This window comes from Peromyscus californicus, unplaced genomic scaffold, assembly GCF_007827085.1.
Source record: "Peromyscus californicus insignis strain IS unplaced genomic scaffold, ASM782708v3 Scaffold_14__1_contigs__length_90479793_seg_2, whole genome shotgun sequence".
NCBI lineage: Eukaryota > Metazoa > Chordata > Mammalia > Rodentia > Cricetidae > Peromyscus > Peromyscus californicus.
The window spans coordinates 21,132,070-21,146,681 of record NW_026294436.1 but is presented as its reverse complement, the minus strand read 5'-3'; the positions used below and the strand labels follow the sequence as shown (position 1 = coordinate 21,146,681).

Below are 14,612 nucleotides of genomic sequence, written 5' to 3'. Positions count from 1 at the left end.
TTTGGAAGTTCTAATAGGGCAGAGCTCCTACACTCTTGACCAAAGAATGGTATTCTGTTGGGAAACATCATCTTCTCCGACTGAGCAGCCCCTTCAGAAGACACACAACGAACGGTGAAGAAAGAAAGGGACACTCACCTGGCTGGTCAGACAGACCAGCCAAGTCACCCACACGTGCTATTTTGTTCCTTGAAATGAGAGAACTACAGGGTTCCCTATGTGACTTCACTTATGCAGCGGTGACTTGCACTCACCTCACTAGTGAACATGGCACAGAAATAGTCACTGCAGGCAGCCAGCACAATCCGGTGGGCAGGGAAGTCTTTCTGTTCCACTCTCAATGTCACATCGCATAGAGTGTTGCTCTTCCTGAGAGAGTTCATTGAGTTGAGGATGGACTTGGCGTGAGTATTTGTCATTATGTCTTTGGGGGCCATAATGCCGCCCATCAAGCACTAGGAAGAAAGAACAAAGGAATCCTTGGGCAATGCAGCTACAAGAGAAAAGAGATATTTGAAGTGGGAAACTGAACACACAATTAGCTTTACAAATTAAGGAACTAAAAAAGGGCTTCCTTAAACACAAACTTCCACGAGTACAGAGCATTCCCGACGCTGGCAGCACTATCACAATCTAGCTAACATCAACATCAATAAGTTAGGTCTTCTTCCTCTGAATTCTACTAGTTCTACGTGTTTGCATTCAACCAAGCAAGGATCAAAAGATTCAAAAGTAAAGTATTGATTTTAAACATGTACAGACTTTTATTATTTTCCCTAAACAATACTATCTTAGTCAGGGTTACTAGTGCTGTGTTAAAATACCATGATCAAAAAAGCAACTTGGGAGTCGGGTGTGGTGGCGCATACCTTTAAATCCCCGCACTTGGGAGGTAGGCTGATCTCTTGAGTTCAAGACCAGCCTAGTTTACAGAGTGAGATCTAGAACAGCCAGGATTACACAGAGAAACTCTGTCTCAAAAAACAAAAAGAGCAACTTGGGGAGGAAAGGGTTTATTTGGCTTACATATACTGATTCACAGTCCATTGAGGGAAGAAGAGGTAGGAACTCAAACCAGGTGGGAACTGATACTCCAGGAGATAGGCGATGATACAGAAGCCGTGGAGGGGTGGCTTACTGGCTTGTTCCTCATGACTTGCTCAATTTCTTTTCTTTTTTTCTTTTTTGGTTTTTTGAGACAGGGTTTCTCTGTGCAGCCCTGGCTGTCCTAGAACTCACTCTGTAGACCATGCTGGTCTTGAACTCACAGAGATTTGCCTGCCTCTCCCTCCACTACCACCACCCGGCTAGCTGGCTCAGTCTACTTTCTTATAGAACACAGGACCTGCCAGCCCAGGGGTGGCACAGTGAGCTAAGCCCTCCCCCGTCAATCGCTCATTAAGAAAATGCCCTACCAGCCTGACTGCAGCCTGATCTTCTGTAGGCACTTTCTTAATGAAGGTGCCTTCCTCTCAGATGACCACACTTGTGTCACGATGACACAAAACTAACCAGCATAAAACAACTTTATTATTTCAGGTATGAACTGCCTTGGTGTACACTGCATACCTTCAGAGCCAGGTGTGCTGGTGCATCCCCTGGAATCCAAGCACTCAGGAGACAGAGACAGACCGCTGCAAGCTGGAGGGCACCCTAGTCTACACAATGAGTTCCAAGCCAGCCAGGACTCCATCTCAAAAAACCAAACCAAACCACAGACCAGCACACTCAGATTTCGTTATCTGTGGATTCCTGGAGCCAATTCCCTATGGGTATCAGAGAACGGCCAGAATTGCAAAGTTCACGGCCAGAATTGCAAAGTTCACTTGTATGCATCTACTGAATAATTATGTATCTGAAAGGCAGTGTGAGGAATACTTTCCTGAGTGGACAGACTTTAGTCATACTATGGGCATGCGATGGAGGTGGTTATGAGAACAATCTTTTACTTGGGATGCAAAACTTTCTGAAATGCACCAAGAAAAGAAACTCTTCTTCCCAAGTTCACAATCATAGTTTCTGAAAAGTAAAACTGAGGTTCTAAGTTCTCATCTTCCGTGTAGTTACATCAAAAGCACTCTCAACCCTCCCACCAACAACTCTGCAACATCTATTTTTTACAAAACAAGGGGATGATTCTCTGAAGTAAATGGTTTCTGTTTAAAAGCTTTCCTTAAATCAACATAGTTTCAATTGTGAGCTGCAAGAAACTCTAGGGATTCGCTGAATTCTCAGTAAGATTATGAAATTTTCCTGGTGTCTTACTACAGGATTCGCCCTGTGATCGGAACTCAAGGTTGGTGTCAAAACTTACAGTAACCTCAGGCTAACAACCTTTCTCCGAGCACAAAGCCTGAACACATTTGTCTCCTTTCAGAAATGGCATATTCTAGAACTTCTGCTAATATCTGAATAGAGGGGTTCCATTCTGAATGGGGGGAGGGGCATCAAATTCTAGAAGACTAAAATTAAGAGGAAAAAATAATGGAGTTCTTCCCTGCTAACGCCAAGCTTACCATTATCAAATATTAGAGCGACCTAGGTAGGCAAGGAGTTAGACAGGCGGTAATCGTGGAATGCTGCATCTGTATCTTGGTAACTGTGTCTCCTGGTTAGCAGGAACTTAACGCCAGAACCAAGGAAACCAACCATGCTGCACTAAGCCCTTCCATAGACAGCATGCACCCCTGTGGCGAAGCATCCGTGAAGTTGTATTTGGGATATTCCCACTGTGTGAGAAACCAAGGCACCGGAGTACTTAAATTGCCAACAGGTTCGTTAAAGAAGGGTCTGCATCCTCAAAAGACTGGCTTCATTACAATGTATTGCGTTTTCGACACCAGCATCTTGATTTTTTTTTTTTCAAGATTACTGGGGGCGGGGGTGGGGGGAGGAATATCCTTCAAGGGGACATGAGGTCCACTCTAATTTGGGAGGGAAAGGGTGTCATCTTACCTCTATGCACGAATATATCATGCACCTCCTTAGTTCTCTTTAAAAAAAAAAAAAACCTTTAAAACCCACAACACAGACCCCAGCGCGCTGCTCCCACCTGCCTTCCGAGAAAGCCCACTCCCATCTTTGGAGTGTGTAGCTTTGCTTTGTTAAATAAACTTCTCCTTTAACTGTTTCTCGGCTGAATTCTTTCCTTCCAGGTGAAACCTTCTCCCGGGGCAGGCAGGTGCTGCTCCGGGGGAAGCCGAGAAGGCAGCGCTAACCCTGCGGCGCCCCACCGCGTCTCCTCCCGACCCGGGGGGTCACCGGGGCTGCGGGGGAAGGCCGCGCCCCGGGCTGAGGGCAGAGGGGGACGGTCGGGTGTCACGGCCGCACCCACTCACCTGGGCTCCGTGGCCGCCCGAGCGGAGGGGCTGGGCGCGGGGGCTCTCAGGCGGCTCAGCAGCCGGAGCAGCGCCGCCGCCGCCGCCGCCGCCGCCGCCGCCGCCCGCCCGGACCAGCCGCTGCGGAGCAGTTTCCGTCCTACCCCAGGTTCCAAGCTCGGCAGCCGCGCGGCGTGATGACGTCACGCCGCGGGAGGGGCGGGGCTCGCCTAGGTTACGTCACGCGAGGGCGTTTCCGAGCCGGGAGGCCCTGCGGACCGGAGGGTTCAGAAAACGCGGAAGAGAGAGTGGAAGGGGTGGACAGAGGGGGGCGTGCCGCGCGGGCGCGTGGGCCCGAGGCGAAGGGCCCGAGGCTGGCGGTCCCCACGCGGTACGGCAGGCGGCTGCGTAGGCTGCGTCCCCCTCACACTCAGCTGGCCCACGCGAACTTCAAAATTCTCCAGGTCGCTTGTGAATAATCCATCAGGCTGCCTGTCATCGTGGGGAGGACCTTCAATGCCCGGGGACCACAAGCCTCTGGGTCCTAAGTGGACCTGTCACCATGAGGCTGTTACTTCTTTCACTCCAAGCCGAGGGGAAGGAACTTGTGGATTGATTGTACTGCCAGAAACTGGACAATGAGGGAAACTAACGAGGACCTTCTCAAAGAGGACACCGTAGTCACCTCTGCTGCCCTGACTCACCACCGTGTCACGCATTAGTGCTGAAGTTGTTAGGGATTTTTGCTTCTCGTTGATTTTGAGTTTGCCTTGTGACTGAGAAGGGAAAGATATTCCTTGGTTTAGCTTGTATGAATAACCAGTTGGATTATTCAGTTTTTCTCTGTACAACATTTGGTTCTGTTGGTTTTGGTTTTGAGACAGGGTTTCTCTGTGTAGTCCTGGCTGTCCTGTAGACCAGGCTGGCCTTGAACTCACAGAGATCTGCCTGCCTCTGCCTCCCGAGTTCAGGATCTAAAGGCGTGCGCCACCACACCCAGCTAATATTTGGTTCTTAAGGATAATAAAGTGTAGTTAGGTGGGCAGCTTTTTAGTTTTACGTAGTGTTTCCTTCGTGTCATATCTTCCTGATCCCAAATTGTTCCCGAACTTTAAGTATGGTGGATGGAGTGCATTACTGATAGAAATTCTATTGAGGGCACTCTGGATTTATTTGTTAAAATGATTAATATAGACATATTTTGATTGTTTTTTTGTAGCCTAGACATTGGACTGTTTGTTATGTCCCCAGGCAGGAGTGCCTCCCCACCTAATCTGGACCCCAGACTACAAGATGAAATGAATTTAAGGTAGCTAGAACAGGAACCAGTGCCCTCTTCTAACCTCCTTGGTCACCAGGCACATACATGGTGCAATACATACATACAGGCAAAACATCTATACGCATAAAATGTTTAAATTACAAAAAAGTATTTCATAGCTCTCCTGACCTTCTCTGACTGTTTCTGCCTTTACAGATAAGCATTTCCCTGTAAACACGAATCTTTAAAGGTCTTATTAATAAAAACAAACTTGGGGTCAGGTATTGAGGTAAATGCTGAAAGACCAGAGAGACAGAACAAGCTACAGCCAACCTCACCTTACCAACTCCTCAGCTGATCCTTATTGGTGAAATTATTAAGGCCACTCCACATAGTTAGAAGGAAGATTTATTTAGTGGGTAACTTACAAAAAAGGGATAGGTAGGTCGTGGGGTCTGGGGAAGGTGTATCGCAGTCCAGCAGTGTTCTCTGGAGCTCTGTTCGGTCAACCTCCACCGTCAAGGGTCCAGGAACAGAGAGAGTGCTGGCCCATCCAGATCTTGGGTCTCCAGGTGCCTCCCTTGGCCCCGCCTTGTAGGCGTGACAGTTGCCGAAGCCTCAATGGGGGGTTGGAACTTCCAGATCAAAGCTGGAATGGCTACCCACTACAGATCCTGTTTCCTCAAACTGGAAGCCTCTGAGTCCTCATTCGAATGGATCTCAGCTGAACTGCTACTAAAAGCCTCTAGTTCCTAGTCCTCATACCTTATATACTTTCTGCTTCCTGCCATCACTTCCATACCTTATATACTTTCTGCTTCCTGCCATCACTTCCAAGGATTAAAGGTGTGTGTTACCATGCCTGGCTGTTTCCAGTGTGGCTTTGAACTCACAGAGATCTGGATGAATCTCTGCCTCCCAAGTAATAGGGTTAAAGATGTTGGAATTTCTGGCTGCATTAAAACCAACAAAAGGTGTGTGTGCCACCATTTTCTGGCCTCTATGTCTGTCTAGTGGCTGTTCTGTTCTCTGACCCCAGATAAGTTTATTAGGATGCACAACATATTGGGGGACACAATATCACCACATTTCCTGTAGAAAACTTTGCCCTTTTCCTTTCATCTAGGCAAATGCTTTCCTGACAAGCAGAAAAAACACACAAGTTATTCAAGAATTTCTTTGAGAGCTGGGCATTACACATGTAAATCCGTACTTGGGAGACTAAAGCAGGAGAGAGCAAATGCAAGGGCAGCCTGGCCTGTATGGGAAATTCTGTCCCAAAGACAATAACCACAAAAGTTGGGCATGAAGCTAGCATGTGAGAGGCCCAAAAGGGATGGAGGTAGCAGGGTGGAGAGTTTCTTTGGGTCTTAACCATTTATAATAATATAAGTTACTAAGGCTTCCAGTATGGTGCAGGATCTTGTTCTCTGTAGGTAGGACAGGGAAAGGGCCCCTGGCAAAAACTGCAAATCACCCACATACATTGCAATGAAAACAGAGTCTGCAGTTAAAAGGATTAAGAGTTATGATGGCAGAGTCCAGAGTACTTGGGCAGATGAGGAAGAGAGCTTGTAGCTGGGATGATGCAGCCAAGCTAAACATGCACCAGGAAGGACAGGGCTTTGGGCCAGGGAAGAGAAGCCAGCTAGTCCCGTGTGTCCCTCCCCCCTCCCCCCCGCAGCCCTTGATGAACAGATGTGAGACACGTGTGTCCTTTCCTATACTCTCCTGCTAATGTTGCTAATTGTAATAGACTAAAATGTAAGTAAAGATGGCTGCTAATGATAGTGTCTACCTAGGGGACTACTCAGACCATCCTATAGACAAGGCACTCAGTATGAGGTAAACAAGAAAGAGTACAGCTGCTTCGTCAGGGCTATGATGGAGCTAACTCTCTGCCGTGGAAAAGGTATGAATTGGTTGTGTAAATGTGGGGACAAGGAGAACATAGTCTAATTAGCAGCCAGCAAGACACCTGCAAGGTTGGGCACCACCAACTAATAGCACAAGTCAGAAATAGACTAAAAGTGTGGGCAGCTAGAGAACAGCATCATCTCTCTGGTTGGGTCTGGGGCAGGGGAGGGGCATGCATAGAGGGGCCCTCTGCTGACTTGGCCCATTATAGCCCAGAGAATAGCTAAGGTTTTTAGTTTGTTTTGTGGGCTTTTCTTTAAAGATTTATTTTATGTATGAATGTTCTGCTTGCATATATGCCTGTGCGCCTGGCACTATGTGCCTTCCTGGTGCCCAAGGAGATCAGAAGAGGGCATCAGATCCCCTGGGACCAGAGTTATGGATGGTTGTGAGCCACCATGTGGGTGATGAGAATCAAACCTGTTCCTCTGAAAGAACAAATGGTTCCTTTTAATTTTTTAAAGATTTTTTTGAAAGATTTGTTTATGAGTGTTCTGTCTGCATGTTCCTTTGCTTGCCAGAGGAGGGCATTGGATCCCATTATAGATGGTTGCTGGGAATTGAACTCAGGACCTCTAGAAGAGCTGCCAGTGCTCTTAACTGCTGAGCCATCTCTCCAGTCAGAATTAACTAATCTTGATAGAAATTTCCTCAGCTTTTGTCCAGTTTCTACCATCTCCCTAAGGTGGGGAGGGACTCTAAACAATGGAGTTGGGCAGCTCCTCCCTCTCTTGGAAACCCCTCTCAGTCTTGGGAGTTTCTCTGACTTTTTATGTTTCTCATTTTTCCACTTTTATGCAAAAATTCTTATTAAAGCCTGCTTCTACTTTGTGTACTCCCACATGAGTCGACACCATTAATCTCCATTTGCATTAGACAACAATCTTAGAGCACTGTCCCAGGTTGATCGTTGGTGACCATAAGTGCCCAGCATCTTAGGTTACTGGGTCATGAAGTTGGTCAGTGAAAGGTCCCATCATTCTCAAAAACCTGCATCATTTCTGAGGTTCTGTTTTTTTCTTAACGGAAAATGAATGGACTGGGGGTATAGCTCAGTAGAGTGAGCACACATAGGACCCTGGATTTAATCCCTCGCATTGGCATAAACTGGCCATGCTGGCACATGCCAGCAATTCCAGCACCTGGGAGGTAGACACAGAAAGATGAGAAGTTCAAGGTCACTCTCAGTTACATGGTGAGTTCAAGACCAGCCTAGACTACGTGAGACCCTGTCTAAAAATATAAAATGGATAGTGTGGTATTTGCTTTTCCTTTTTCATTGCTATGACAAAATGCCTGCCAGAAGCAATCTACGTAAGGCTTTCTTGTAGCTCCCAGCTTTAGGGGACACTGTCACAGCAAGGAAGGGTTGGAAGCAGGAGTGTAAAGTAGCTGCTCAAGTTGCATCAGTATCAGGAAGCAGAGAGAGATGAAGGTGAGTTTCACCTGCTTTCTCCTTCTTACTCAGTCCTAGGTCCCAGCCCATGGGATCTGCCTCCCACAGTCAAGGTGGGGCTTCACACCTCAGTTAAACCTCTCTAGAAACACAACTCACAGACCAGACAGCCTAAAAGTTGGTCTCCTAGGTGATTATAGATCCCATGAAATTGACAAGATTGTCACAGGTGACCTATAGTTTAGAGTTTAACTAAGCTATAGTTAGTTTCTCTTTTTTTTTAATTTACTGATAAGAAAGGGATAGAGTCTGATTCTTAGTGCTTATCCCTAGCCTTTAAAATAATTCATGTTCTGTCATTATTTACCCCCACCCCCAGGGTTTCTCTGTATAGCCCTGGCTGTCCTGGAACTCGATCTGTAGACCAGGCTTGCCTTGAACCCATAGGGATCCGCCTGCCTCTGCCTCCTGAGTGCTGGGATTAAAGGTGCTCACCACCACTACCCAACGTCATCATTTACTTGTATAATGCCTACCATGTAACAAATAAATAGGAATTTAGGGATAAGTGAATGAATAGGAAATACATAATTGGAGAAAGAAGGCCATAGTTTCTTCCTACCAGTTAGAAATTCTTATAAAACAAAGGAAAATACTCTAATTAGAAAATGAATTTTTAAGTGATCTGAGACTTTTTTTTTTGAGGCAAGCTCTTACTATGTAGGCATGGTTGACTTGGAACTCACTATGTAGAACAGACTAGCCTAGAACTCAGAGACCTGCTTGCCTCTGCCTTCCAAATGCTGGAATTAAAGGTATGTGTCATCACACCCAGTGATTTACAACATAAAGTGTAAATCAGAATGGTCTGGTTCAGAGCACCAATCCTGGCTCTTTAGAAAAAAAAGATTGTCCTTCTGAAGGTGAAGGGGTTAAACGCTCCCACTTTCACAACTGAATTCAGGTTCCAGCTCTGTGAGAAGGACAAACGGTGTCTTTTCCATCAAAGGGCCATTTATCCACAAGACCCTTACGTTCAGGGTCGGGGAGAGGACAAACACAGAGGGTCTGAGTCAGCCGCACAGTGTCTCAAGGACAAACCCAGCAGCCCCTTCTGAGTCACGTCCAAGCTTAAGCAGATGTGTCCAAAAACTGTAAGACTAAACCTCAGCCGATTACAAATAGACCAATGTAACTGCTGCTTGCTTAACCACTTATGTAGTTGACCCTGAAACTCTGCTTAGCTGTGCTTAAAAGGAGCCTGCACATCCCTTTCCGGGTCATCGCCGTTTTGTACAGGTGAACGACCCCATATGCATGTTGATATAATAAATGCTCTCTGTTCTTGCATACTATTTGAGTCTGGGGTCTTCCTTCAGCGTTTCCTCAGACCCTACAAAGGCACCTGAGTTGGAAACCATTAGTATAGAACTAAAGAGAAAACTGGGGAGGCTGGTGAGATGGCTGAGCAGGTGAGGGAGCTCGCTCCTGCGCCTGATGACCTGGGTTCCATCCCTGAGATGTGGTAGAAAGAGAGAACTGACTTCTGTAAGCTGTCCCCTGATCTCCACAAACTTGCTATGACATGTGTACACCCTCACATATACACTAACAGGCACGCACATATAAAATAAAGAAAAATTAGGGCTGTTAAGATGACTTAATATATAAGGGAACCTGCTACAAAGCCTGACAAGATCCGTCTGATCCCCGATAACCACAGGGTGGACAGGGAACACTGAGTATTAGGTCTAAGGTGGCCCCCCAAATGACAGTGCTGGTGACAATGCCCTAAGTGAAGAACTGTGGCCAACTAAACAAAAGGAATGTTATTGGGTAAACCGAGGCCTAAGACAGGTTTCCGTTTACCAGGGTATCGCTGCCTGAGGGGCCAGCCTCCAGGCAGCTCAGGGCTGGAAGGGAAATCCATAGCGTCTGCATGTACTGGACTTTTCTGTCTGAGGGGGTTAGGGAAAAAGACACTAATGCACTCTCTTGATGGTTTCCTTCTTTATGCTCCTCTGTTCTTCTCATTTCTTTCCGTGCTCTTTCTTCTTCATACTGTTTTTCTACAGCTTATATACCCCAACAAAGTTTTTCAGAAAATATAGGAATTGCAACGTGGTTACAGTCTATTTTTCAAGCGATTAAACATTTTAGGTATTACAGGTGAAGAACAAATTATCCCAAGACCCACATACATTCATACTCAAGCAACTCGTTATAGATTAACCATGTGGACAAGCAAGGTGTTCTTCTCAGTCAGGTCCTTTACTGGCAGGCAGCATTTTGCAGTTACAAAGAAAGGGCCAATTATTTTATTACTTATCTCGAAAGGTAATCTTATAAGGAATCTTAAAGAAATCACAAACCTAAACTTTTATATATGAAAAAGAATCAGTCAGCTCTACTTTAAATCTTTAGGGTACATACCCACTCATCAATAGTTTCTTACATCAGGAGATTGAGGGCAGAAATGGGTACAAGGAATTAATCATCACCTTTGGTCATCAATCAATCCTAGCAAGAAAGGTGCATCAGCTAGTAATAATTGGGCTGCTTTGTTCTTGTTCCCCGACATTAATGAGTTCCTCATTCAACTATGTGCCTTTCTAAAACTTTAGATTATCTTCTTGGGTTTTTCACCTCAAAGCTATTTGACAAAAACATCTTAGTCTAACTCTAACTCTAAAATAACTAAGTTATTTTCAAAACTTTGTTTCAGCTGTGATGCACTTCAAAACCTGTAAACACATCTCCTAACATTAAGGTTAGAAGAATTTATGCTAGCTGGGACTCAGTTGTTTTCCTTAATCATTAATCTAAGCCACAGTCTATATGGCTCCTCAATAGAAACTCATGTATTGTAGCAGTGTGACACTTCCTTGTTTATATTTTTAATCATCAAAACTCTATTAAAAATAAATAAAAACTAAAAAATGTTAGTTTAATGTGCATTGGTGTTTTGCCTGTGTCAGGGTGTCCAGTCCCTTGGAACTGTAGTTACAGACAGTTGTGAGCCACCATGTGGGTGCTGGGAATTGACCCCGGGTCTTCTGGAAGAATAGTCAGTGTTCTTAACCACTGAGCCATGTCTTCAGCCCCCTAACATTATTATTATTATTTAGACAGTACAGCTTATGAAGAAATCATCTTCATAATAATCCACAGGTTTAAATGCCCACAGAAGAATGGGATGTTTCCATGAGATAAACACACTACATCACAGGCAGTGGGGATCTCCCCACACCCATTCACACCATGCCGATACCAGAGAAAGACAGCTACAGCAAACATGTAAAGGCACAGCAGAAGCAAAAGACATTTGAGATCTGCAGTCCTGTGGCCTTGCCTAAACGAGACTGACCCATCAGAGAGTTTCCTCTGGTGGGCTGACACCTTCAATTGCCACCTGCTGCTCCTCTGACGTGGCCACCAGCACCAGGAACCTTCTTTAATCTGCCAGGAATCCCCCTTAATCCACCCTCAAAGGTCAATGACCTTGGGCAAGGGCATCTAGTTCTCAGTCCAAACAGCCTGTATCAGCTCAAAGACTCCCCACCCTGATGATTGTCATAAAATCTCCTTTTCCAACATTTTGCTCTTCTCTCTGCCCCCTCCCACCCAGAGAGATAGCTTTGGCAGTTTGATCCCCAATAAGCCTTTCTTTCTACCCATGGAGTGGTCTAGTCCAGTGGTAAGCCCTCACTTACATCTGGTGCCAAAGCCTAGAAGAACAGTGGGCCCCTTCTAAAGGTCTCTGCCCCTCGTAACTGAAGCACATTGCACATTTTTTTTTTTTTTTTTGGTTTTTCGAGACAGGGTTTCTCTGTGTAGCTTTGTGCCTTTTCCTGGAACTCACTTGGTAGCCCAGGCTGGCCTCGAACTCACAGAGATCCGCCTGGCTCTGCCTCCCGAGTGCTGGGATTAAAGGCGTGTGCCACCACCGCCCGGCTGCACATTGCACATTTTAACCCTCCTGGGTGTGGATCATTTACTTCTCTGGGCTCCTACAACCCATATTGACCCTACAAACTATATTTGACTCCAAAATTTTAGAGTCCATCTCTCCAGCTGTTTCTGTCCTCCACCTACTCTAACCACTGTCTCTCACCTGCTCTGTCTGTATCATCGGGTCTCTCCGTCTCTCTTGGCTCCTGGAACCTACTCAACAAAAGTCGCACCTGTGTGCCAGGCAGTCTCCCTATGCCCTCCTGGACACCCTCATATGTCAAGGACATCTCTCCACCGTGATTCAGGGCATCTCTCTGATGCACCTCTTTCCCTTTAGGGATGTCACCACAGCACTTACCCCTCGCCTTCCTGTGTCTCGTTCCTACAGTGGCCCTTAAGCCTCTCTCACTTCCACCTTGCTCTGCTCCTGGAAGTTTTTTACTGCTGCCCTTTTAAGGATGTCTCCTTTCCGCCTGCTCCATCTCTCACTCACTCCTGGGAACTTGCTCTGTCTCTAACCGTGGGCTCCCATTGGGAATTAGACTCACTGTCTCCTCCCTGCCTTCTCTAATCTCTTACCCTCCTTGGACTCAGAGATTCCATTTAGGCACACTGTTTTACTGCAAACAGCCTCAGTTCAAACTAGATACAGTCTCAATGACCAAAGAAGGCACACTCGATTTCCAAATTCTCACAGACTGTAACAACTTCTGCCACCGCACAAGCCAATGATCCAGAATCTGTCATCTCTGAGCTTTCTCCACTCTCCACTCTTGAAAATCTCTTATCTTTAAGCAAACTTCTTTGCTCTCTGCTCGCCCCACCCACTACCACTGGGTTCAGTATTACAGAGATTTAAATGTCATTTGGGTTTGGGAAATATTAATATTAAAAGGTTGTCATCCAATGCTCTACTCTACTAAAAAACAGGTGGTGGAGATGGAATTTGGCCTGCCCACTCCAGCCCCAAGCATTTGAAAAAAACTTCCTCCCAAGCCTTTGTCCTGGGTCAGGCCACCCACCTGGCTCTGTGACAGGGTCAACTGCCCCACTCTGCCTTGGCAAGGCTGGTAAGTTCCCCACCTTCTCCTCTGCTGGAACACCATCCAAGAATGGAGTTGTATTAGGAGACTTCTGAGTGCTTGTGAGCAAACTCCAAGAAAACGAGACAAGAGTCTTGTTACCTCAGAACGCAGAATTTTTCTTGGAATATGCTGTTTGGTTCCTCCCAGGTGTAGCAGATAGGAGTGAGTTTACTTCAGATTACTCATTATTGCTTGCTGATGTTATTCAATTAAATGTTTAAAATACCCTTTATATGCCTCTATGGAAAAACATGTTTTTGGCATATGCAGCTTGTCCTTGTGATTGTATACAGCTTGAACTCATGAGAATGTTACTCAGGTGACCTCTCTGAACCCTCAGTATAAATTGTCTGATGTTCTGAATAAAGCTGGCTATTGCATGAGGCTATTGCCTGCCCCATTTATCTGCTCCATTCTCCCACCCCCACAGGTAATTCCCCAGGATCGTCCTCACAGCAAAGTTCAAGACAATATACCCCTTCCTGGGTTGCGAGGAGTCATGTTGGGTCTGCTGATGAGCCACATATAAAGTGTTATTGAAGTGATAGGCCAACCAGAGCTACCTAGTAAGAGCCAGTTTCAACAAACAAACAAAAAGCTTCATAGCAAAAAGTATGTGTACAAGTAATCTTAGCTTGCTTCCATATGTCATGTTGATTTCAACTCTTCTTTAAAAAAACAATAAATAAGCATAAAATATTTAAAATGATATAAAATACGAAGCTATGTTTTTGGTAAAAATAACTAGAAGCATTTTGGATAAGGATGGATTTTGTATGATAAAATAAGATTTTGTCCTAAGAAAAAATATGACAGATGGGTAAGGGTTGGGCCTTCAGAGTCAGTACAGAACACACCCAGACACCAAATTCTCAGCACAAAGGAGATGTATTACCTGGAGTGGCAAGCAGGGGCTGGCGGGGGGTGGGGGTGGGGGGTGATACCTCTGAATCAGCAGGTGCTTCTGCCTAAGTGAGTTTTTAAGGAGAAACGGAGAAGTCTGTGCTAGGGTGAACTGGTAAGTACTGATTGGACAGGCTAGCCAGTATAGGCAAATAATGAATTTTGATTGTCAGACCTTGGTGTTTCAGGCATGATTCAGCAGCCAAATGAGGGGATAGACCTTGAGGACTAGCTTTAGGAAAGTGATCTAACGGTTTAGCATGCTCAGGGCTTGGGAAAAGGAAGAACCTGCCAGCGCCATGTTTACCATGCTCCGGCCTGTTAGAGAGCACTTTGAGATGAGGACAAAATACCACAAAAGCTTAAAGTCAAGTTGCAGAAGGTCTGAGAACATTATACAAGGTTGGCGGGGGATGGGACTTCAGGGTAATATATGCTTGATAATTAATATTTATAAATTCTTAAGATTATGATCTATTCATGGTATCAAAAAGTGACTTACAAATATATGGCTAACTAAACTGTGTGTCTAATCACTTATGTCTTTGCTAACTTTGTTAAGCTTTAACCATTGGGAGAAAATGAGTCATAACAAAACTAGTTCCCCCATGGACTGTGTCTATGGCTTAAAGTTTATTTTGATGCTAAAAGAGCTTCAATTCAATAATGTAATCTTTAAGGCTCAAAATCTTTTTTTTTTTCTTCTGTTTTTTTGAGACAGGGTTTCTCTGTGTAGTCTTGGCTGTCCTGGAACTTACTCTGTAGACCAGGCTGGCCTT

The 14,612-nt window shown here is 45.4% G+C and overlaps 1 protein-coding gene across 2 annotated transcripts in view; it reads right to left on the bottom strand.

Moving 5' to 3' along the window:
- Klhl12 (kelch like family member 12) overlaps window positions 1–3,469 on the bottom strand; it is a 36,931-nt gene extending 33,462 nt beyond the window's left edge. The window contains exons 1-2 of one of the 2 annotated variants that reach the window (XM_052737010.1): window positions 3,339–3,469; window positions 255–493 (exon numbers count right to left, since the gene is read on the bottom strand). In XM_052737010.1, coding sequence (XP_052592970.1) covers window positions 255–449 — 195 coding nt within the window. In that variant the 5' untranslated portion in view covers window positions 450–493; window positions 3,339–3,469. The remainder of the gene's footprint in view (window positions 1–254; window positions 494–3,338) is intronic. The other variant, XM_052737011.1, reaches the window with a different exon arrangement.
- Window positions 3,470–14,612: the final 11,143 nt, after the last annotated feature.